Below are 24221 nucleotides of genomic sequence, written 5' to 3' on the forward strand. Positions count from 1 at the left end.
GAGTGAAAAATTTTCTCCTAAAATCTGATATAAATCTCTCTTCTTTCAGTTTAAAGCCTTTTTTTTATCTAAAGCCTTTTTTTTTATCCTATCACTATCAGACTATATCTGTAAGCAGTACTCCGTGTGTGGCCTCATGAGGTCAGGGTAAGGAGTAAAATTACTTCCCTTGCTCTGTTAGCTTCTCCTGTTTTGGGGCCACCTAGGATATAGTTGGCTTTCTGTATTATAAGTTCATACTGTTGGCTCATGTCAAGCTTCTCATCCACCAGAACCTCAAGTTTTCTGCAGAGCTCCTCTCAGGGAGTTCTCCCAGTCTGTACACATCTGGGATTGCTGTGACCCAAGTGCAATGCCTCATGCTTAGCCTTGTTGAATCTCATTGAGTAGGAGAGTGCCTACTTCTCAGACTTGTCCAGATCCCAGTGGATAACATGCCTTTCTTCCTTTCTTCTTTTGTATCAACTGCACTGCTTGGGTCTGATGTTGTTGCTGGGGTTACGCTCAATTCTTTCTGTCTCTACTATTGATAAAGATATTGAACAGAACCAGTAATACAATGGACCCTCTGAGGGGCGTTTCTTGTGACCAGTCTCCACATGGATGTAGAGCTGTTAAGCACAAAGATGTGACCTTCCAACCAATTCTTCATCCACTGAATAGTCTGCCTTTCAAATCCATATCTTTCCAATTTAGAAATAAGAATGTGGTGTGGGACCATGTCAAATGCCTTGCACAAATCCAAGCAGATGACTTCAGGTTGCCATTCCATTGTCCACTGATGCCATCACTTCATCATAGAAGGCCACTGGATTGGTGAGCCCTTAGTGAATCCATGCTGGCTATCTCACATTCACCTCTTGTCTTATGTGTGCCTTTAACGTAGCTTCTAGGAGGATGTGTTCCGTGATCTTCCCACACACAGACATAAGGCACACTGTAATTCCCTGGGCCTTTCTTTCTCCCTTTTCATAAAAATGGGAGTGTTGTTTCCCTTTTTTCAGTCTCTGGGGTCTCCATCTGACAGCTGTGACTTTTCAGGTATGGTGGAGTGTGGCTTGGTGGCCTTATCAGCCAGCTCCCATGGTAGCTTGGGGTGCATGTTGTCTGGCCCTATATAGTTGTATACAGTCTCATCAGGTGGTATCTATCTGAGTTGTGGATTTGCCTTGCTGAGTGACTTGTATTTTCATGATAGCTTTAAATAGATGATTTAGCTCTTCACTCGTTGACTGTTTTTTTCATAACCACATTAAGGCTTCTTTCTCAGATCCCCACGCAGATTCATAATAAATACACAGAAGTCTGACTTTTATAAAGACTTGTTTTCTTTCCTGAGAACATGCAGCAAAAAATCAGGGCTGGCAGAAAAAGAAATGGGATATGTAGGCTTATGTGCACAATGTGCCTGTTATCATAATAAATATTGGCACTGGTGCCAGGCTATAGACCATATAATACTGTAGCAGCTCTCTGATTCTGATAGTGTAGCCTACAACCTGAAACTAAGATTCAGTATTTAACAGTATCAATATTTAACAGTATTTAACGTGTGATTCCATTCTCTGAGCACCAGAGAGCTGCTTTTGCCCCTTCTCAGGGTAGCAAGAGTGAGGGGCTCTAGGCGCTGCTTATTGTGGTACTCTTCAAGGCTATGTCAGCTCTCCTTTATTAGCAGATCAGTGCAACCTTGGTGTGAGGGTGCTTCAGAAAATTCTAAGTCCCAGAGAAAAGCAAGAGTGAGAGAAGCAGTGGAGGATTTGGGCTTCCATGTATAGATGGGAGAAGGCTAAAGGGAAGGCGTGTGGAGAAATGGATCCCGGAAGCGGTCTGACCTGCTTGGGTAGAGTCCTAGATCCCCAATGCAAGTGTCACCAGCGGTCCCCTGAGATCACTCTGATTGATCTTGTGGCTGTGAAAACCACCTTTGCTGAGTTTTCATAGTTTTCAGTGGTATGGTTTTATTTCTTGCAGTTGGATTCAGCTAACATTTGTTGAAATTGTTGAAAAAGTCTTGTGACTTTGTGAATTTTTGAGTGCATGTAGCCCTGACTTTTACATTACTTTTACCCCCAATTCTATGAATTTTAAATGTCATTTCCCCTCTGCCAGCCAGTGATTCTTTTTGTTTGAAGATGCTGGTGGATAACTGCAGTTTTGTAATGCTCCTGTAATGAATAAACCTAGGAGGTGCAGAACTGGCTTCTAGCACCTTCTCAGTTTTTGGGATCTGCATTTGTAGCTCCTAAATTCAAGGACTATGTTAGCAGCCTTCTGGGCTTGCAGACAAAGCTGGAAAAAGTCTATTCTTCTGCTTGTTAGCTCATTGTCAAAAATAATAAAAGATGTATTGAGTTAGAGTTAAAAGGAAGAAATTGATTATATGGCCCAGTGACTAAAGAACACACGTGGGAGAAGTGAATACTGGCTTTTGGTCTCTGATTTCTTAATATATTTTTTATAATTTATATTGTGGTTTTCTAACTGTTCACTGGGTAAAAAAAATGAAATGTATGCTGAAGCAAAGATAAGAATAGTCAGGTAGGTTGTTTTTATAGTTGTCAGCCAGCTGATTTCTTCTTCAGTAGTGCTCGTTGTCCTCATCTTTTGTAAGCACAATTGCATGAAGCCTTAAACTGAATTATCGACACTAGTTTTTTTTCTTCATTGATATTACTGCTGCATATTAGATTCTTATATTTGTTTTTTATTTATAATGTCTGGACTCTAATTTTACAGAAAAGTTAAACCAATAATTTGTTACAAATTTTTTTGTAACCTGGGGAATTCACTATACATGTGTATATATTTTTTCCTCTTCCAGACACCTAGCTGTTGGGCTGAAGAAGGAGCAGAAAAGCGATCACATCAGCGCTCAGCATCATGGGGAAGTGCTGATCAACTAAAAGAGGTGAGAATTCTTGCACAGTGCAGACTTTGCAGTCTTGATATGGCCAAGACATACTTTTTAGTCCCTATCTAGAGTCCAGGAAGCTGCACCCTTTCCCTCCCCTCTGTTGCTCTTGAAACAGGTTTTACCTCCCTACTTAGAAGTGTTTTAGGACTGATTGTTGTTTTATGCATGTTGGATTTCCTCCCTTTCTACTACTCAGTGTTGGCTGTAGAGGAGCGGCCAGAGTGCTGAGAAAGTAGCTTGTTGCTGTTGTTTTTGTTCAGAGTTACCTTTGTAAGTTTTCTGTTCTCTAGCACTGAGAGAGACAAAGCTTAAGACTCTACGTTGCTATATTCTTGTTTAGAAATTTTGGTTGGGCTTAAGAGTGAGGATGGAAAGGATGCAAGTTTCATAAATGAAATAGTAGGATAAGTGTTGACACATACTTGAAATGCTCTTCAGTTGTATGTATTCCATTGTAAACTGCAATAGAAGCAAGATAGAACCCAACAGAAGTGGATTTGCATAATGAGAAATTAGGTACAGGAAAATGGTTTTCAGCTCAGCTGAATGTGCCTTATTTCAGGCTTATGTACCAATGAACTGCAGTCTGTCTCAAGTTCATGCAATTCTAGCTTTGGCCAGTACCAAATACTTAGTCTGCGTCAGCTTCCTGTCTGTGTGAGGAAGGGTCCAACCTCTCTTCCAGAGCTACATCTTTCTCTTTAAAAAATAAATTTTGCAGCTTATTTTCATATGGTGGCTTTTTTCTCAATTCTCCATGTTTTTTTTGAGTCCTCTCTCTGGCTCCTTGTTTTGAATAGGACATTCAAAAATGAGGACAAATGTATAGGTTGTCTAAGGAGAGGCTGTTACTGGCAGTAGTCCTTTTTCTCACGGCTATTGGTTAGAAGAATAGTTGTCAAAAGCAGTGAGAAGTTTGATTCCTCAAATGAATAAAGAGTAATTTTGCATTTCAGTGGTAACAATATCCCTGTTTTTAAACAAAAGCACCTGCGCCAAAGAAAGGTGAGGGTTGTCCATTCCTGTCACATTGAGCACCTGTTAACGAAACCCATCTTAACTGATTTATTAATAGATGGGCCTTCCAAGTGCCTGGGTGCCTTCATTTGCAGCTATGAGCAGATACTTAGAACCATGAATTAAGTGCCTAGGAATTAGTACAAAAGGAGTCTTGTGTCTGAGAAGTTTTGGCTTAAACATTAGCTATCGGCACAAAGGAATTGAACCAAAGGCAAGAATAATATCTGTGTTTCTAGGATAACACTCTCACTTCTACTGAGGGAACATTCTTCATCATCTGATAGTTTTGCAGCAAGCAGCTTTTCTTCACCACATGGGCTCTGACTGTCAGTGGTAGGGAAACCTTCAGTGTGTAGGCAATCTCTGCCATTTGATCACAGTGATCCGTTTTGCAAAGTTGCCATCCTCTATGAGCGAATCACAAGAGAAAGACAAGACGTAGCTGGTGAGTTTCGTGATTCCTTTCTGATAGAACACATTAAAAAAAGGGGGGGGGAAGGTGTGTGGAAATAAACTGTTTCTATTCAAATTTTGCAAGAATTGTTCACGCTAAAACTTGCTCTCATCTCTTTCAGCTTGTTTTTTCCCTTCCTCTGTTTTCCTTTCTCTGTCTCTAGCTTTTCAACACTTTTGTTGCCTTTTCCACATTCGTAGACCCAGTGTCATTCTGCTTACATTTTTTTCAGCCAATTCTAGTCTATCTTCTCTTACTTCTGCACTTCCTCAGTTACTTTCCTGCTCTTTGTCTGTTCTATCTTTCTGTTGTTTGGCTTCTATTTTTACCCCTTATTTTTTTTCCCCTCATCTATAAGTCCTGATATTAGCCTATCTGTCCAGCCATTCCGTGTCCGTGTGAGATACTTCCAAGGACATGCAAGTCTTTCACCTTCCTACACCAAACTACTTAATGCCTGCGTGCTGAGTGTTAAGAGTTTTTGTTTGATTCCAGTTTCTTTGTGACTTGTCAATCTGTTTTCTGGAAGCAGAAGTTCTCTGAGACAGTTCTATTCAGATCTAAAGTTCAGTAGAGAATCATAGAACTGTTTGAGTTGGAAGGATCTTTAAAGATTGTGTAGTCAAACTCCTCTGCAGGGGAGCAGGGACACCTACAGCTAGATCAGGTTGCTCAGAGCCTGGTCCATTTGGCCTTGAATGTCTCCAGGGGTGAGGTGTCCATCTCTGGGCAACTTGTTCCAGTGCCTTGCCACTCTTATTGTAAAGGACTTTTTCTTTATATGCAATCTAAATCTTCTCTCTTAATTTGAAACCATTTCTTCTTGTTCTATCACAACAGACCCTGCTAAAGAAAGATGCTGATACTAGCAAATGTAGCTGTGTCTTAGTTTCACCTGGGATGGAATTGTTTTCTTCAGGGTGTCTGGTATGGTGTTACAGTTTGGTTCTTGGAGAAAAGCAATGTTGATAATACACCGGTGTTTCTAATTGCTGCTAAGCAGTGTTGTAAAGGACCCAAGGAGCTACCAGGGAACAAAATTAGGACAGCTGACTTCCACTGGGAAGGGGGAGAAGTGAGGGGAGGACTGTGTGGTGCTTAGGCATCTGCTGGGTTAAACTATAACAAGCTGCCAGTTCCAAACATCTATCTCAAACGTTTGCCCAAGCTTCACCAAAAAAAGGCTTTTTCAAGAAGCAGGTGCATTCTCAGGTTAAGGCTCCTAGGTGAATTTTTTGCTTTTTCTTCCAAAGCATTGAGGAGTTAAAAAGCATACATAAAATGATTTTTTTATCTGCTTTTCTTGGATTAGTGTATCACTTACATATCTGGAGTTTATTTTGATTGATGTTTGATCTAATGATGCTTTTCTGCTGCTTAGGAAGAAGACTTCTAGCTTTCTAGTTAATTAAGGTTCTTGGAAGTTAGCTAGTTGGTAGTACAGCTACCTCTTCCTCTTAAAAGGAGTGGTTTTCTTCAAGTTTGGTAAGGAAGGAAGACACTTAGCAATAAAAAGATGATCTTGTAGAAGAAAAAAGTAATTGAGATTTCAAGATTAGTTTTGGCAAGTTGTAGATTCACTGTGTACTCTCAGTGAAGAGATGGAGTGCCATTTGGTTTGGAGGATTCTTCTGCCCACATATTTGCACTGCTGACTGCTTACTATGGCTATTATGAATTCAGGTAGCCTGTGCTGGCAAGCCTGTCTCCTGTGTCTAGAGGATGATTAAGAAATGGCAGGTTGCTTTTTATGTGCTCATTCTTACTTTCTCATTCTTTTGTCTGGTATTAACTACTCCATCAGAGAAAGACAGGGTTCTTGGAAAATTTGTGTTCATCAAATTCAGGGCTAGGGATATGATCTGAGAAAGCATGTTTATTTATTCACTGCATTTTGTATTTGGCTTAAATGGCCACATTGCAATTCCAGACAGAAAAGTCAAATTCTTCAACAACTTTTCATCTTTCTCTTTTTCCCCAGTGACCTAAGAAGCATTTTGTTTGTTACTGTTATGTACCTGTTGAATGCCAAAATACAAATACTCTGGAAGTGGCTGAGAAAACTTTCCATCTAGATGTCCGTGGTTCCTTTCAGAAGATCATAGCTTCATACTTTGGAGAATGTGGGGATGAATTAGCCCATTGGAGTGCTCTCACTGTCTAAATCTACAGTGTAGCTATGTTTTCTTATAGACTCATGAGCTGCTTGCAACTAGAATCTGAGTCGGAGCTCTGAGGTGAATTTTTTTTAAATCTTTTTTTATAGCATGCTCCTGAGGAAAACTCAGAAAGCTAGATTTCATTTGAATAAAAAATAGGGTAATTACTGTTTAAGTGGAAAAAAGCCCAGAGCATCAGGGAAAGGCAACAGAAATTAAAACAGCATTCTCCCTGCCTTGTGTCCTGGCTTTTTGGGTATTCTTGTAACCATCCATTTCAATCCATGGCTTCTTCTAGTCCGGGCTTCATTTGTTCCTTGTTCTGCTTCTTAAAGATTATCACTTCCCTACACACCCACTTCTCCAGCATTTTTGATCTATGTTGTTGTTGTACATATACTTTTGTGTTCCCTTAACAAACTGGTTACTTTCTTCTTCATCTCTCTGTTAAGCTGGGTTTCCTATCGAGTAGTTCAGGACTTTTTTTTTTGGTGGAGTTGAGGTATCTCTTCAAATTCATTCAAAGTTTCGTAGTGCCCAAGTGGTGCTTTTTCTCAAGAGATTTCTCATTCTTTAGCACATTTTTGTTAAAAACTTGATTGTGTTAGGACTATCTTGATGTATTCGACGAGACCCATTTGGAAATCTAACCTGTTTCTGTTATTGAAGATTAGGAGTAGCCAAGCATTTCTGAGTAGCAGTTCTTTGAATATGGATTATGAAGTGTGGCAAGACTTGATGTGAAACATTTAAGGTGGATCTGTTGTGTGCGTGATGTTAAAAACAAAACCAAGAAAATTCCAGAACTTGTAGTCAAGCTCCATCAAAGCCTTCACTGAGCACTGTCAACTCTTGATACTGAAAAGTGATGTGAAGTGTTTCTTCACCACAGTGCTGCTTTTTTGCAAGGACATGAGAGGTATATTTAACTACTTGGACTTGACCACAGAGTGAATGCAGTTGAAGTAGTCTCAACTCAGAGAGAGGATACTTTCCAGCTGATGAAGTTCTTTGAACTATGAATTTCATGTGCGTTCATATCTCCTTACTTCAGATTTTTAAATTGTATCTCTAGCTGTGTTTAAAATGGAGCGGGGACTTGCATGCATTGCCTTTTATGCCAGCATGCTGATTGTGAAAGAGAGTGAGCATGAAGGAAAAAAATAAAGTACCCTGGTTTAAGGAAGTGTCTGTACCTGTTGTCTAAATTTGCATATCATCTAAGTTTCTCAAACAATACTGAGAGAGTAAAATGCTCTCTCATGTAGAAGCTATTCAGGGGGAATAAGTGAAAGAATTCCTGGATTAAGCGCTTTGATTTCTATTAAGGAGCAGGTCAAGTGAATAATGGTTGTAGTTGCATTTGACCTTTAAAATATATATTGTTTGCTTACAATCTTTGCAACAGACATTAGGAAAGATAATTCTGTCTACTTGTAGAAATCTGTGATAATGTAGCCTGCAGGGAAATACAATTAAATATATTAAGCTCTCCAAGATGAAGCAATATATACTGATTGACAGTCGTTTGTAGAGGTTCTTTTAATTATGAATTATTGGAAAACTTGCTTTGTCTCAAGGTCAAATAAATTTGACTGTAGGCTTCACAGTCCCTCAGTTTAAGCTAGCGATAGGACAGAAATTGTTATAAATAGTTACTAGGGATACTTTGCATCAGTTATTACAGTATTTTCTTGTAAATGAGGAAGTTTACTAATAAACTAAGCCTGCTTGCATATACAGGTTGGTGAATAGGGCAGTTACCTTGGAGAAAGTGTCTAGTAGGCATTTAGAGGGTTTAATGTTCATACCTCAAAGGTAGACAATCGACTATGCTTGTAAAATTCTCTAAAGAAGACTTTAAAAACATCTGTGATTCACTTCATAAAGAAAGATATAAACAGATAACTCATTAATCATTTCACCTGAACTTCTTTCTAGCAGATTGCCAAATTGAGACAGCAGCTTCAGCGCAGTAAGCAGAGCAGTCGTCATGGTAAAGAGAAAGAACGTCAGTCACCTCTCCATGGCAACCATATAGCAATCAGTCAGACTCAGGTAAGTAGACAGCTGCTTATATTAACAGCCTCCTATTTTATCAGCGTTGGTTGAATAGCTTGCTCTTTCTTCCCATCTTTCTTCTGTTTGCTTCCTTATGTGGTACACTGAAATGCTTAGCAACCTAATACCATTGCATCTACACTGCATTTTATCTGATAACCATCATATAATAAAAGAAAGAGGGGTTGCAGCAGGATATAAACTAAAATAAAGATGCTGTAAAAATTCTGTGCGTGGCCAGATAAGATTGTCTTTCCAGGAATATACGCATGTTTCGAAGACTAATTTTCGTGGTATGCTTTCAAAGGTCTCTGCTCCTCTGGAGGGTTTTTGCTTATCAGTTACACAAGCCAATTTCATCTGAGCTCATTTTATAGGTAAATAAATAAAATGTACCAAAAGTAAGCAGTCTGCATTGACAGCTCAACAATTGGTAAGTCTTTGAGCAGCAGACAGAACTTTGAACAGGACTTCTTAGAAGGTATTTGCATTGAGATTACAGAACCCAGTTTTCTACTTCTCTGAAATGAACTAATTTGTTGCAAACAGCTTTATAATTCGCCTTATTGTGTATTCATCAATAGAAGACTGGAGCATTGCTTCATCCAGTATTTGAAGAAAGATTTTATTTCCTTGTCCATTTTAGGAGTTTTTTCTAATAATTTGCTTATTGGTTAATTTGTGGCCAGAGAAGCAATGATTCCCTGTGATTGACAAGTTAGAAAAAAATACTGTCCTGTCTGCTTTCTACAAGGATGACTATAATTCACCTCAAATTTAATTTTGGTTGAAATCAGTGATGCTTACCAGTTATCCCATCCCTGGAAATAGAGGGCTGTTTATCTTTCACATTACAGGATATGAATCATCTTCGTAACTTTGCCTAGGATGTACCTTTTTGTTGTTATGGTAGTCTAGAATCATTGTCAGTAAAACATTCTGCATTCTAGGATGAGAACCTTCATATAATTCTTTGTGGTAGCAGTGCCTTACATGAGGTAGAACAGCATTGCTATGTTACAGTGTGTGTTGAGAGCTTCCATCATGTCCAGATTATGTTGATGAGTGTTCTCATATTTTATATCAGTGAGCAATGTGATGACAGTCAGTGGGCAGTATGATGAATTCTTCTCCAGCAGTGAGTTTATTACACCAGCTTTCCTTTTTCTTTCTTTCTAATGTATCCTCTGATCTCTCTGAGGCTGTGTATACCTGAGGAAACACCTCTCAGTGAATCAGGAATAGGACACTGTAATCCCTTAAATTCTCTGGAAAGTAAAGCTGAGGCTCCTAGTCTGACATCTTCTGTTTTCTGTTATGTTATTCTTATCTAAAATGATTTGAAAATTTATGCAAATCTTAATAGAGCTGATTGTTTTAGCATTAGCCTGGCTAAGATAGCTTTGATTTTCAGATCCTTTCGTGCATCAGTTACAAAAACTTGCCTGTATTCTGAGAGTGTCTTTCTAATATTAAGAAAGATGCTGATGCTATGAGTAATAGCTTTGAGCAACTGCCTGGGCAAATTACCCAAGTGTGGGCCTGATTCTTAGCAGGGTGCAATGGAAGATGCCTCACACAGAGTCTGTTCTGTAAGTGTCACAAACTGCATGTGAAACTGAAACTGGTTCTAAAGCTCAGGCGAGATTCTGTTAGTGACTTTGTGAACCCTTATGATATTTGTAAAAAGCAGTTATTTTTTCCATTTGATAGTGTAGATGTTTGAGCCCTGATTAAATTTCGCCTACAGTGGATCCTTAACTCGGTCTCCACATTGCGAAGAGACAGCTATTTGATCTCCTGAAATGTTTGCATTGTAGTTGTATTTCCTGACAGCTTTTTAAAATAGTGTTTTTAAAAGAAGGAGTTGTGCCATGATGGTTATTTGTTCATGTTGGCTGATCCCTTTATGTTCCTTCTTCTGCTTGGATAAAGTCTAGTGGTTAAAATCTGGTCTTGTGATGAAGGTGTGTAAGAAATTGATGTTCTTCCTGAAGCATTTACGTCTCTACAACAAAAGCTTTGCTGCATTTTTTTAATAGAAAAGGATTTTACTTTCGATCTCAATGTAAGCTGTTGCATGTATCTATGCCTCTACTTACAGTAAAAGCAGTCTGTCGCAAACTGAAATCCACCTAAGTTGTGTGCTTGATGTAATGTTCTTTAGCACTTGGAACTCACTCATGCAATGCTTTGGATTCTCAAGAATGTGTTTAGCAAGGCCAATGAAGTTTTCAATTTTCCTGGGACCTCCAAGGGATGCTATTCTGCAGGCAGTTTTTCTTAATGTTCATTTGGGATGAGCTTAAAAAAATGTAGCCAAACAAAGCAACAAAAAACAACAAACAAAACAGAAAATAAAACAAAGCAACAACCAGAAAACACAACAGCCCCACCCCCAACAAGCTGATTCATAGAATCATGAAATGACAAAATTTGAGTTGGAAGGAATCCTTAAAGGTGATCCAATCCAGCTCCCCTGCAGTGAACAGGGACAGTTACATTAGGTTATTCAGGGTCACTTTCATTCAGTAATCTCTCAGAGAAGTCCACTGGTATGTTTTACATTTTATCTAATCCTGTGATTCTGTGAACTGCAGGAAAATATATTCTAGGAAGTGAACACTGTTTATGACTGTCAGTGTAGGTGCAGTTGCTGCCAAGCTAAAATGTTCAGAATTGACTGTGCAAGACACGTGCTCTTGTGAATGGATCCTTCTAGTAACAGAGTTCCACTCATTTATTTTTTTTCTGAAAACCATATTTGTATTTTTTTTACGTGCTTGATTCTTAAACTCCAAATGTTTTCTCTTAAGATTTTTGACACAAAGTTCTGAAATGTTAGAAGCTAATGAAATTAGAGGTTTAGGATGAATGCCTTATTTTTCTTTAACATAAGCCAACCAAAAGAGGTTAGCAGTGCATTAAGTAGATATTTCATTTGAGTGGTTAAGCTTCAGGAATGTTGCGAAATGCCTTTCGGATCACTGTTAAACCATCTACATCAGCCCACCGCATCCCCAGTGTGTATTCTGTAGTCAGCACATCTGGAAAGAGCATATACCTGCCTACCTACTGATAAATGAGGTAGCAGAATGCTTTTATTATAGAACTCTTGTGAGTCAAGAAGAGGTGATTTTAGTGGCCTTTGATTTATGCAAATGCTTCTTTTTAGTTAAATTTGCCAAGTAAAGATGGTCTTCTAGATGGCAAAATTAATACATTTTCTTAATTCACCATCTTTAGATTCTTTAGTGCTGATCTCATACTTCTGTTTTATTCTGTTTTCCAACTTCAAATCATGTGGCTCTCTACCTTCTAGGCTTCTATTTCCAGATCAATCCCTATGCCACTGTCAAACATTTCAGTGCCAAAATCAACTGTTTCACGTGTGCCATGTAATGTAGAAGGAATAAGCCCTGAACTGGAAAAAGTGTTCATTAAGGAAAATAGTGGAAAAGAAGAGATATCCAAGGTAAGCTTATATTAATGTGTCTATAGTGGCTTTTTCTTTGTAACTACAAACACATGAGAAAACTCCCTCATAGCAGAAATTTTCCTCAGATTGTTTAAAAAAAATTGTTTCAGGATTTTAGGGCTGCTTGTTCTTCTGTTTGTTTTTAAAGGCCTTTTAGTCAAACATTTTATTTAGAATACCCTTTCCTTAGAGAACTTAAGTTTTTGTGAGAAATGTATGCACTTAAATATTCAGCCTACTGTAGTGAGTAAGTAGAAACTGGGAGATTAATTTATTTGCTTTATTTTACATGCTTTTTCTTAGGTAAGACTTAAGTTTCCTGTGCTCTGCTGAGCTTCTTGGTTTTAATGCATTTTTTCCATAAACTGAACTGAATGTGAACTGTTTTACTTCTTTAAAACACTGATCTGTAATGGGGGATCTCCATATGGGAAATATAAGCTAGGCTCCTCAGCTTGTACGTATGAGAGATCTGGAGTGTTGGAATTCCCATTGAAGAGTACTGGAGTGCTTAAATAACGCTTAAAATGTGAAATGCTTACTTTGCAGCCACCCTTTCCTAAATAGCTAATGAAAATTCTCTGCTGTGAGATCAACTGCTGTCTTTTCTAATTCTCTAAACTGTAGGTTTTTTACTTGTGAATGGTCTTCTAATAGCAATTCAGTGCACAAATCAAGCTATAAAACTTTAATCAGAGGTATAAGATTCCAAAATCAGATATTTGTGTTATTTCATTATGACAGTAAACTTTAAAAAAAAAAGAAAAGCTTTGGAATATTCTTGGCTTCTCCAGAGAATTAGCTGTGCTTTGAATGAAATACCTCAGTAGTAAATGTTTCATGATAGATTGGCTTTCCCAAAGCTGTCCCTTTATAAGAATCTGTGTTGTAAGAAGGGGAGAAGAGAGAAAAACAAAAAACCCTGGAAGTCTAAATCTATAAACTGTTATCTGAGTATAAAAAGGTACATATTGTATTGCCACTATTGATATTGATATGGCCAGAGTTGTGATCTCCTGTGGTTGGAAGAGGTTTAATTTATTTATCAGACAAATCATCTTTGTAAGTGTTGTCCTTAGGCTTTAACAGCTTATTACTTCAGATGCAGAACCCAGTCTTACAAGTTACTGAATGTACTGGCTCTGACCCAGCCAAACAGTTAGGCACATTCTTAAGTGCATTGTTGGACTGAGGCCAGATGTGCTCAGCAGTTTACACAAGCAAGGCAATAGTGAACCCATCATCTAAACATCTAGCTGGGTAGAATCTTCAGACACAAAAGAAAGTCATAAATTAGACGTTGCCCTTGAAGTCCATCTTTGTGGGCAAAGGGTTGTTTCCTGTTATATAACTGCTAATTTCTGTCAGATCTCTTCTGGTGGGACCTAAAATAGGACTCCTAGCACTGTCTTAGAGCTTATTACATCTCACAGTTTACTTATGGAAGATCATAATAAAAGTGATTTACTAAATCTTACCGCTGGTGAACTTTCTCCAACTGCAACAATTTAGCTTCTTCTTAGCCAGGGGTGTTGGGTGGCTGGGTTAAAGGTTAGGAATTACTGAACAAAAGATAAACCATAGGAATCCAAACTTCATTAGTTTCACTGCCGATGAAACAACTTGTTTTTCTTTCAATTTTCTGTCTTTCTTTCTGGTTATAACATTCTCTTTTAAAACAGATGTAACAATCAAAGGTAAGTGGTTGTCTTGGGTGAAACATGAAGGACAAATTTCATTATGAGCTTGCTTTTGATATTGGTGGGCATCTAAATTCTCAACTGGTTTCTTTTAATCTGCTTTCAAATTTACTTAGTAGTTTCAGCAAGTGCATGTTTAAAACTTCGTGTTAATCAATCCAGCTGCTTAAAACACTTGTGGCCTATTGTGAATCTGAATTCATGTGCTAGGAAATATTGGGGGAAAAACATAAAATCTGTCATAGAGAAGAGTAGTTACCTTCTATTTTTTTTTTTTTAGATGCAGTTTACTATCTTAAGTTGTATTCAAATTTAGCCAGTACATTAATAGCTTTCTGATCTCACCACTTTCCTTTTAATGAGCATGTTTGGAATATCTTAAGTAAAACGAAATGCATTTTAGTTTGGTTAACTTCTTTTTTTTTCCCCTGTCACTATTTCATGTCTTTGGTATAAACTTGTGAATTTTTGAACAAACTGTTTCTGGGTTTATCACCTTGAAATAGCTGATGCATGAAACAGAAGTAAGCTTATGGTTAAAGCAGATCTGTTTTTATGGATGTTTGAATTACATTTTAAATTTAGCTGCCAGTTGAAATTGGAAACTAGCGGAACTTTCCTCTCACATTCACACTTTCTTCTTTAGTCTTCAGATACACAAATAGATTTCATTTATTTTTATACTTTTTTGATTTTGGGGGTAGGATATTACGTACTTTATTTTCCCTTCTGCTGACTTGAATTTTAGCTGTCCTACTTCTTAAAAATGTATGAATTGATTTGGAATATATTTTCTATCTTTAACTGATTTTGCTAAATGGAATCTTTGGAAACTTTCTTTACTTTTTTTTTTCCCACCCACGGTATTTTAATAATAGGAATTTTAATTCATGGAAGGGTAATTGTGGAGAGATTAGCCTTGTTATTTTTACATGCTTCATAAAGATAATGGATGGTACAGTACTGTCGTTAGGTCTTTCTTTTAATAATCTAATTGACTATGAAGTTTAGTGATATGTGGTCAAAGCATTTCAAGCATTTCTTCCTTTCTGGTTTGGCCACGTGTGCGTATATTTTTTCAGATCATCTCTCTTGCTTAGCTAGCTGAAGGCATTCTCATTTTTATTTCATAAAAACAGAGTTAAAGTTGGCATTTAGTTCTGGAGTCGCTTTTTAATAGCATTTTTGTCCTTAGGTTTACTAAAAAATGTCATTTCATCTTCTAATGCCTTTATTCAAAGATTCTGGATATATTTTCCTTCCCAGTTTATAATGTGGTGCCCAGCTTTCCAGGAAATTGTAGTTGTCTCTGTGCCCACTATAAATTGTACAAGAGAATCAGCTTTCTGTGAGGTTGTCTGGCTTTATTCCTCGTCCTATTGTTTCTGCAGCACAAATGTTGGAGACTTTGAACAATAAGATGATGAACTTATCCCCAAGTCACCACAGTGTCTTGCTTTATTTCTTTTGCTTTTGAAAATAGGTAGTAAAATGCTTTTATGTACCTATCAGAAAACTCAATCCTGTAATAACTGGTTTTGATTGTTTTTCTAATTTGAACAGCTGCACAGGGTCTATACCTTAATCTTCATATCCTTCATCTGAAAAGTTTTGGGTTTTATTCTTCTGAATTCTCCTTGTAAGGAACAGTCTCTTCAGGATATGTGATGGATTTCTGCACTCTTGTGTTGTCTAATGCATTGATGACTGTATTTATGCTAGAAGGCAGAAGCAATTTCCTATCTCTGCCTTTGTGCTCCAGTGTGGAGAATAGTTTTTAAATCAAAAGCATTGAATGCTTTACTCCAAAGAAAATGCCTCTCAAATAGATGTAAGGCGTGTGAGAAACAGATTATTTGTAAGGTTCCTAGTGGTATATTATGTCATAGTAGAATTCTTGATGCTACTCTGTAGGACAGTTTTAATTTGATTGATACCGAAAAAATCTGGTGATTTTTAATTGCATTAAGAAGTGCATGTTGTTGTCAAATAGACCATTTCCATACTTTTGCAGGGAGGTATAAGGACAGTTTATAACTATATCCAAGAACATACTGTTTCATAGTGGTTGTTGGGTGCTTTGTTGGAATGCCTTTGGAATAGAATTAGTACATGGCTGAATCCTCCTGCAAAAAAAAAAAAGTATACAGAATTCTGTAATTTTCAGCCATTTTCCATGCATTGAGAATTATGATGAGTAGCAGCTGTACTCAATTATAGTTAGCCTATTTCTTGTGCTTTAAGATTGTGAGGACTTTGGTTTTAAAGTAGTTTAGGCATGACTCATGGAAAGTAAGTTCTGAAGTCTTTTTTTATGTTGATCATGTTTAAAAATTGAGTATTTCAAGTTGATATTTTCACAAAGGCTTATGGTCTTGTAAAAAATTGGCTTCAGTATTAAGGGAAAGAAATACAGAAGCACAGTAATTTGAAGTATTTTCAGGCTTTTTCTGTTATTTTACTTGTAAAGAGTGATAAATATGTAGCTTTTTATACTCGCATGTATTTCTAGAGGCATATTGAAGAATGCAGGTGACTTTCTTTGCCTTCAATTTTGATTCAGCAGAGGCTGAAATAAGTGATTTGGGATGTACTTCTTGACTACATAAGACTATGCTGTTTCTTCAGGTGTGGAAATTTGTGCTATCCTGAAGTCTTTAATTATGTGGTTACTTACTGTTTTTATTCTCTCCCTGAAATCCTTGCTTTACCTGCTATGTAGTACGTGCACTTAATGAGCAGCCATTTGGTGTTTTCTCCTCATTAGATGTGTGTCATAATGTTCACTACTAAACCTTGCTTTGAAGCCAGAAATCTGAATTCCTCCATGGATTTTTTTTCCTACTATATATATAGTATAGTATAGTATATAGTAAGAATGTCTCTGAAATGATGTGATAAAAATAAAACAACTATGTGAGAGGAAAGGTGATATTATTTGCTTTTTATGGATGGAGAAACACAAATCCATCAGGCTTTCATAGTGCGCTTCTTCAGGGATCTCAGGATACTGCATGTGTTTTAGGACTTCAGAGTGCGGCGCTCTCAGTTTCCTTCTCCGTCTGTGAATGATGAAGACTTCTGTAAATCAGTCCCGTATAGACTGGGCTTCCAGAAAAGATATGATAAAAGAGAAGAGTTGGATCAGATAACTTTGGCCTCTCATAGAATCTTTGTGTCAGAAGCACATAAAAAAAAAAATGCTGTTCTGTGTGGCAGTTCTTTTTTCTGGTTATATTAATTATGAGATTGATTTTCTTTCTACAGCTTCAGTCTTGTTTTCTACTTCTGTCTGTGTAGTAATATAATGCTTCAGGTCTATCTTGTGCATTGAATGAGTCATGGCCTGTTGGGGGCAATGGGAATAGCAACATGTGGCCCTCTCGTAATATACAACGTGAACTCAGCTGTGGAAACAGCTCTATCCAAACTTTTGAGCATTTGATGTAACAACTGTAATCTTCTCCTTATAGTGTATTGCTTGGCTTTTAAATGAAATGTGAAATGGTATTAACTAGAAGGCTTATAAAGAGGAAAGGATTTTCTAACTCTACTAGGTCTGCCTCTGTATAATTTGATGGCTTTCTACATAGGCTGTTGCTGAGGAGGGAATATTGTTTCATATCCTCTTTATTAGCAGAAACGTGTTGTGTTGAATTTTAAGCTCTGGAATTGGCTGCTCCAATTTTGGTACATATGGAAAAGAGGAAAATGAAACAAAATTAATTCTTCACTTGAGATGAGAATTTCACCTGAAATTTTCTATCTTGAACATTTGATCATTCCTCTGTGGCTTGAAATGGTCCTTACTGAAGCAAAGCTAGAAACATCTATGCTGTATATTGCAGCATAGGATGCAAGATCACTGTGGCTGGTGCCAACTAAACTGATATGAGAAGGCAGTGCTTATCTTCAGTTCAAGACAAGCTTGTGGACCTTATGTAAGCCTGTACATGTTTTCTTTTAGTTCTGAATTTGTTGTAAGCCAGCTATAGAAGTGAAGGTTGGAAAGTACAGGAGTGCTAGAGAATTACAAGCAAACTTGGATGGTTTCATTTGCAGCTGTAATTCAGTTCACTGTTAGGCCAATAATATGCTATTGTGTTAGAAATACCTTTTATCCAGGTGTGACCTCTCTCATGGTACTTGTTTATGCTTTATGCTGACCGTTACTGAAAATTATTCTCTTTAGTATAATGAGATCTATTGATTTGAGGAGGAGATTGCTTTCTAAAATATCAGAAAAAATGCTGAAAAAAAAAAATGCTGGCAAGTGTAGATCAACAATGAAGTGCACTTCTTTGTTAATTTAACTCCATTGCATAAGAGCATATAGTTGTCTTGGGAAATCTGTGCATTGTCCCAACATTGAGCATAATTAATGTATGTTGTGCATTTTGTATTGCATTATATACTTCCACAGAAGTTGTTTCAAAAATGAGCTATTTAGATTTTACCTCTTTAGTTCAATTACGAGTACTAGCTGGATCTTCTCTCAGTAATCTGAATTGCTTGTTTCTCTTGCAGCCTTTGGATATCCCTGATGGTCGAAGGGCCCCACTACCTGCTCACTATCGTAGCAGTAGTACACGAAGCATTGACACTCAGACTCCGTCTGTCCAGGAGCGCAGCAGCAGCTGCAGCAGCCATTCACCATGTGTGTCTCCCTTTTGCCCTCCTGAATCTCAGGATGGGAGTCCTTGCTCAACAGAAGACTTACTCTATGACCGTGATAAAGGTGAGAGTAGAATGGCCCACCTTTACCTATGGGAGGCATGTGATGTCCTGCTTTTACAGTTACCTTCATTTTACTCATTACATCAGTTTTTGTTTTTGTTTGATTGTTGTGGAGGGATTGAGGATTTATCTTAAAATGGGTTTTGTTTGTTTACATATCTTTTTCCCTCTTGTTTGTGAAACTTCACAAACATCTTCCATAAATACGTCAGAGGAGCACAGCAAACAGTTCTAACAACCATCTATGAAGATTCGAATGCAAAGAATTCAGACTGTAACGTGTTTGTTTCAAAAGGGTTTCAAGAAGGTTTGTGATAGACTGTGTATTCATCATGGGTGAGTTATTTACTGATCAAAACAGTGAGTTTTTGGGCTGTTTTATAAGTACTCTGCTTCTGAAGTCACATCCCATTTGAAGCTATTTGGTGAGGAATTCATATCTGAGTTTGAAAAAATCTGATGGAGAGTAATTATGTCTATGTATGTTGTCTAACAAAAAAAATTCAATGTAATTTGTGTGTTTATATGTCAATATTCAGCATTTTGTCTAAGTTTGAAAAAATTAGTTTTATAGAGGAAGTAAATCGGAGTTTCAGAAATAAGGAGTTAATTTACAGACAAGACAGCGTGAAAATGAGGCACCATCATAAAAAGATTGATTTTGGACAATTCTTTTTACAATGAAATGATTCTTGGGTTTCTGGTTGTCTAGACTTGAGCTTCTAATCAATGTAAATATGAGCTTTATTTTGGAAAAATGCATTTGGGAGAGATGTACAAGCTAATAACAATATGTTCAGAGGAAATGAAAGCTAAGATTTTTGATTTGACATAGATTTACTAATGAGCTAAAAGCAACAGTATTGTGAGGTTACAAGTTAAGATTTAAGCACTTCCTGTAATTATTTTCTGTTTGATTGTCCTTAAAGCAATCTTAATTCTAAGTGATGAGCTGAAGTGAATAAGATTGGGGCAGAAGAAATTATATGATAGATCATAGAATGGCCTAGATTGGAAAGGACCTCAAAGATCATTGAGTTTCAACCCCCCTGCTATGTGCAGGGTCACCAACCACCAGATCAGGCTGCCCAGAGCCACATCCAGCCTGGCCTTGAATGCCTCCAGGGATGGGGCATCCACAGCCTCCTTGGGCAACCTGTTCCAGTGTGTCACCACCCTGTGTATGAAAAACAGGTCCTAATATCTGACCTAAACCTCCCCTGTATCAGTTTGAAACCATTCCCCCTTGTCCTACCACTATCCACCCTCATAAACAGTCGTTTCCCCTCCTGTTTATACGCTCCCTTCAAGTACTGGAAGGCCACAATGAGGTTCTTCATGGAGCCTTCTCTTCTCCAAGCTAAACAAGCCCAGTTCCCTCAACCTTTCTTCATAGGAGAGCTGCTCCAGTCCTCTGATCATCATCTTTCTTTCTGAAGTGTCACTTTCCCATATTAAATTTAAAAGAAAATAGTAGAAAACAAATCCAGCCACCTAGATCCTACACTGAGGATGCCTGTAAGTTAATCATAAGGTCTTACCCCAGCACAATAGGTGGTCATGTTCCAAAACCAACTATGGATATTATTTCCCCCTCTGCTTCATTCCTTTCTTACAGTGTGCATGTGTAGACATCACTATGTAGACATCCACTAAAGTGGAAGCAGTCAGGGAAATGCCTTGACAGGTAAGTTTGTTGTATCTGTCCTTAAAACATATGTATCTTAAAAAGTGCTAAAATTGAATGATTGGTACTCAATCATCACAGAAACTGGAGTTTTTTAGTGGTGTTTAGTGGCACTAGCAAGTGGATAATTTGGAATATTGCACTTAATTTTCTCAGTGATTTTCAGCGTCTTTATCTTCCATCTGTGGTGATCTGAGCAGCTCACTGGAGTAAAATCCACTGCTGAACTTCACAATGAGTAGATAGATATGTATTTGTGGTTTCAATCTTAAGACTGGCTTTAGGTCTGTATCGAAAGTCTGACTTTGTATGTAAGTGATGGTGGTAAACAGGAAGCTTTCTACAGTTAAACTTAATTATATTTTTAAATTAGCTTAGGCTTTATGATACCCTGCTTATGTAAAATAAAAGCTTGAATTCCTCATCACAACTTTGTTCTTTAAGGACAAGATAGAAACTAGAAAAACACATAGCAGTTTTCCAGGAGCAAATACTTTTGTTCAGAGGTTGTAAAAGTAGCATCAGTAGTTGGGAAGTCTGCCTTTCACTCTCAGAACATCGTTATCACTGGTTGGTCATAATGTTAGCTTCAGAAGAGTAAAATTATACTAAGTGAGTGATATAGGTAGAAATTATATGGAAAGAGAGAGATTTTGAGAGCCATTTTATTAACATCTGTTACTGATGTTAACTACATTATAAAACAAACTTTCTTGTGCTCATTTTAAAAGATTCTATTGTGCTGGAGTGTAACTTATGTAACTTTGCTGCAAGACCTGCAAAGTTTTGAAAAATGTTTTTCTACATATAACCAGAATTTAGACATTTTAAACTTAAGATTTTTTTTGTTACTTGTCTCAAGATGGAATTTTATTTTTCTCCTCAGTGGGATAACTTAATTTTCCATTAAAATATGATTAGCAGCTTAAAAACTGCTCCTGAGTGTGATTCTGTATGGAGAATGAGGGTTAGCAGTTGACTGAGACACAGGAGCAGTGAGAGGAGCCAGCACTCTGTACAGACAGCGCTGCTTTACATTTTCAAAGCATCTTTTATTTCTTGTGCAAAGCTGTGCTTTGGCCTGAGGCCTTCACAGCTGCTCTTTGGACTGCATCAGCTGTTTGGTTTGTTTCTACGAGGAGCTGCTAAGTCTATTGAATTTTTCAAAAGAAAGTGAAAGATAAATTTCAGAAAAGGGTCACAATTCATCTCCAAATGGTGTAGTGATACCGAATGGTAGATTGGAGCAGAGAGAGAAAGGTGGGAGAGAATGTATTTTCATGGCACCTGGCTTTGCGATTTAGTTGCGAAATACTATCATTGCAAGCTAAATGACTGCCTTGCTCCATTAAAGCTACTGCTTTCATTAGATCTGTTTTATGATATCCTTCTCTATGAGACTAACATGTCCAACATATTTAGTAACTGTGACAGAGATAAAATTCAAAGGCATCCTAAGGTATAAGGATTCAGTGATTTCTTTTTTTTTCTTTTTTTCTTTTTCATGTGAAAATAGTGTAACCTGCTTTCCAGGGCTTTGTGTAGGATTGAGTATTCCTGCTGTTGTTAGCGGGCTGTAACAAGTAGTGTGTTCATGAAGATGCTCTCTCTTGGTCTGGATCTCATTTTCTAACTTCTGGGTGTCTGATTCATAGTTTTTAAAATGAAAATTGTATGAGAAGTCTTTGGGTAGTCTTAAAAAACAAAGGCGTTTTTGAGGTGGAAAATCCTTTTGAATGTATCAAACCAAATCCCAAGGTTCACTGGCCAAGTTGTGTCACTGAAAAGAAAAAGTTCTTTACAAACTGTCTTCAGTCTGTCTGTTTTTGTTGTAGTATATGCAAGCTAAAGTTAGTGTTGTTAAATGTTTTTGTTAAAATATTATTTTTCAGTGTGTAATTATGAACATTTTCTAGGTTATAGAATATGCCAGTTTGAAATGTTCGTGTTCAGGAATTCTATGTAATAGGGCTCCCTATTGTCTTCAGTGTGGTTATGGTAACAAAGCTCACTTTAAAGGTTACAGCTGTTAATCTTCAATCCTAATGGTAATGAAATGTGATTAGTTTGTTGAAATGTGCCAGAGCACACCCTACCGGTGGGAGTCTGGAAGGTGCAGATGCCAGATCATGCATTGCAACCTCTGAGAAAGCATATAAAAAGTGAAAAATAAATAGCATTGTTTGAGAATATCCCTTAAATGACACTGCAGATGAGTAATGATGTTATGATTTATTGCTTAAAACCTGGTAGGATACATGACTGAGGACTGACTTAAGCTTCAGACTTCCTCTTACCACTACAGCTGGTGGCTTTAGTATCACCACCCTTCCATTATTACACTGTAAGTGAAGAACTAACAGTGAGCTTCTACGTGTCAGCTCACGTAGTTTTCAAATATGAGTATGGTGTGTGTCTGGTCAAAGTGAAAAGCTAACCGTTCAGTAAGCTTTAAAAGCTCAAGGAGACAAAGGGAGAAACAGATTGGTTAAATTATATAATTTTTTTTTTTACATGTTTAACAGATGTTCTATGTAGAAAGTTTCTGCCAAACAGGGCTAAACAAACCAAAATTTATTGAAAACTGCACTGGCTAGACAACACTCTGAATCTTCCAAGAGCTGACTTAATTTTGAATTCAGTTTAATTCTTTCCTTGGATGTACTTCCACAGTTTTCCAGTATTCACTAGAATGAACAGTAGCTCATTTTATGTCCCAGAGTTTTTAAATAGAAACTTGGATCTTCAATTTTAAATATTAGAAGGGGGAAACAAACTGTCTGGGTTTTGTTAATGATTTCTGTATTTGGAATGAGCTATGAAAGGCCAACAGTGGAAAGATTCCAAAAGACCATCATGTACTCAGCAGGACAAATATCTGCATTGTCTCTAGACTTGTTGCCTTCATACAGTTAACACCAAAAATTCTGTAAATTGAAGTTGTGTGTGTTCACCATGCAGCAGGCAAGAGCAGAATAATCACTATACAAAGGTCCACTTTGATCATCTTCTCATACCTTGAACAGTAAAATAGGATGTGTGACATTGAGCTGATTTGTGTCTTGCTGATGGTTCAAAACCTCTAATGATTAGCCTCTGTATTTGAGTCATGCTTATGCAAATGTTTATGTAGTTACCATTTGCAAATTCTTAAGAAAAACTTATGTTTCAGTAAATCCAGATTGTAATGCTTGAAGCTTTGATTGATTTTCCAGTGTTGTTCAAATGTGCCTTTTCAGCAGCAGAATAAGGAAAGATATCAGAGTTAAAAAGAGTAAGGTACACCAAACTGGTGAAAACACTTGAAAGGAGCCAAAGTAGGAGCTATAATTTCTCTTCATTGCTTTTTCTTGTAAATTGGTAAATCCTCCTTAACCTTGCCTTTTCACTTAATTTTTTTTTAATTGTAAGCCCAAACATAGAATAGGGAGCCACTTGTGTTGGCCTCTTGCTCTTGGAAAAAGTAGAAGCCACTGCAGAAGGGTCAATTTCTGTGAGTAATTATTTTTGTACCTACTTTATTTTCTTCATGCATTCAGTGTTAACATTGTCAAGATGAAGGAAAAGGTGGTTCACTTTCTGTTTAAGGTGAACTTTTCAAACTTTTGTTCTTCTGACTTCACTAGAGTTGAGTCTTATCTCTCAGACTTGCCAGGAAGTGCAAGTCTGCCTGCTGCAAAGTCTGTCCTGTGCCCTAGATGTGTGTGTCTTTAGTTCTAAGTGTGCCTAGTAATCCTCTGCAAAACACAAAGGCAGCTGCAGCCATAAAGAATAGCTAGATCCTATCGTTAGTGATGATGAGAGGGTGGAATTGTGGAGGTTTTATTTTGGATACTAAGAGAACTAAACTGTAAAGCAAATGAGGTAGGACATTATAATGACAACATACCCATACCTGTATTAAAAATGTACTTTGTTTCTTTGCAAATTTTGAGCTATTAGTGAAACTAATGTGGTCAGCATACCTGCCAAGGATTGTTATAAAATAAGACAGATGCTGCATGCACA

The 24221-nt window shown here is 37.3% G+C and overlaps 1 protein-coding gene across 1 annotated transcript in view; it reads left to right on the forward strand.

Annotated features, from left to right (window-relative positions):
- The window catches only part of GLCCI1 (glucocorticoid induced 1), a gene marked incomplete at its 5' end in the record, with an annotated part of 52328 nt that overhangs the window by 23511 nt on the left and 4596 nt on the right, over positions 1 to 24221 (forward strand). The window contains 4 exons of the mRNA XM_010712664.2: positions 2825 to 2911; positions 8492 to 8608; positions 11934 to 12086; positions 18317 to 18527. Coding sequence (XP_010710966.1) covers positions 2825 to 2911; positions 8492 to 8608; positions 11934 to 12086; positions 18317 to 18527 — 568 coding nt within the window. The remainder of the gene's footprint in view (positions 1 to 2824; positions 2912 to 8491; positions 8609 to 11933; positions 12087 to 18316; positions 18528 to 24221) is intronic.

This window comes from Meleagris gallopavo, chromosome 6 (genome assembly GCF_000146605.3).
Source record: "Meleagris gallopavo isolate NT-WF06-2002-E0010 breed Aviagen turkey brand Nicholas breeding stock chromosome 6, Turkey_5.1, whole genome shotgun sequence".
Lineage (NCBI taxonomy): Eukaryota > Metazoa > Chordata > Aves > Galliformes > Phasianidae > Meleagris > Meleagris gallopavo.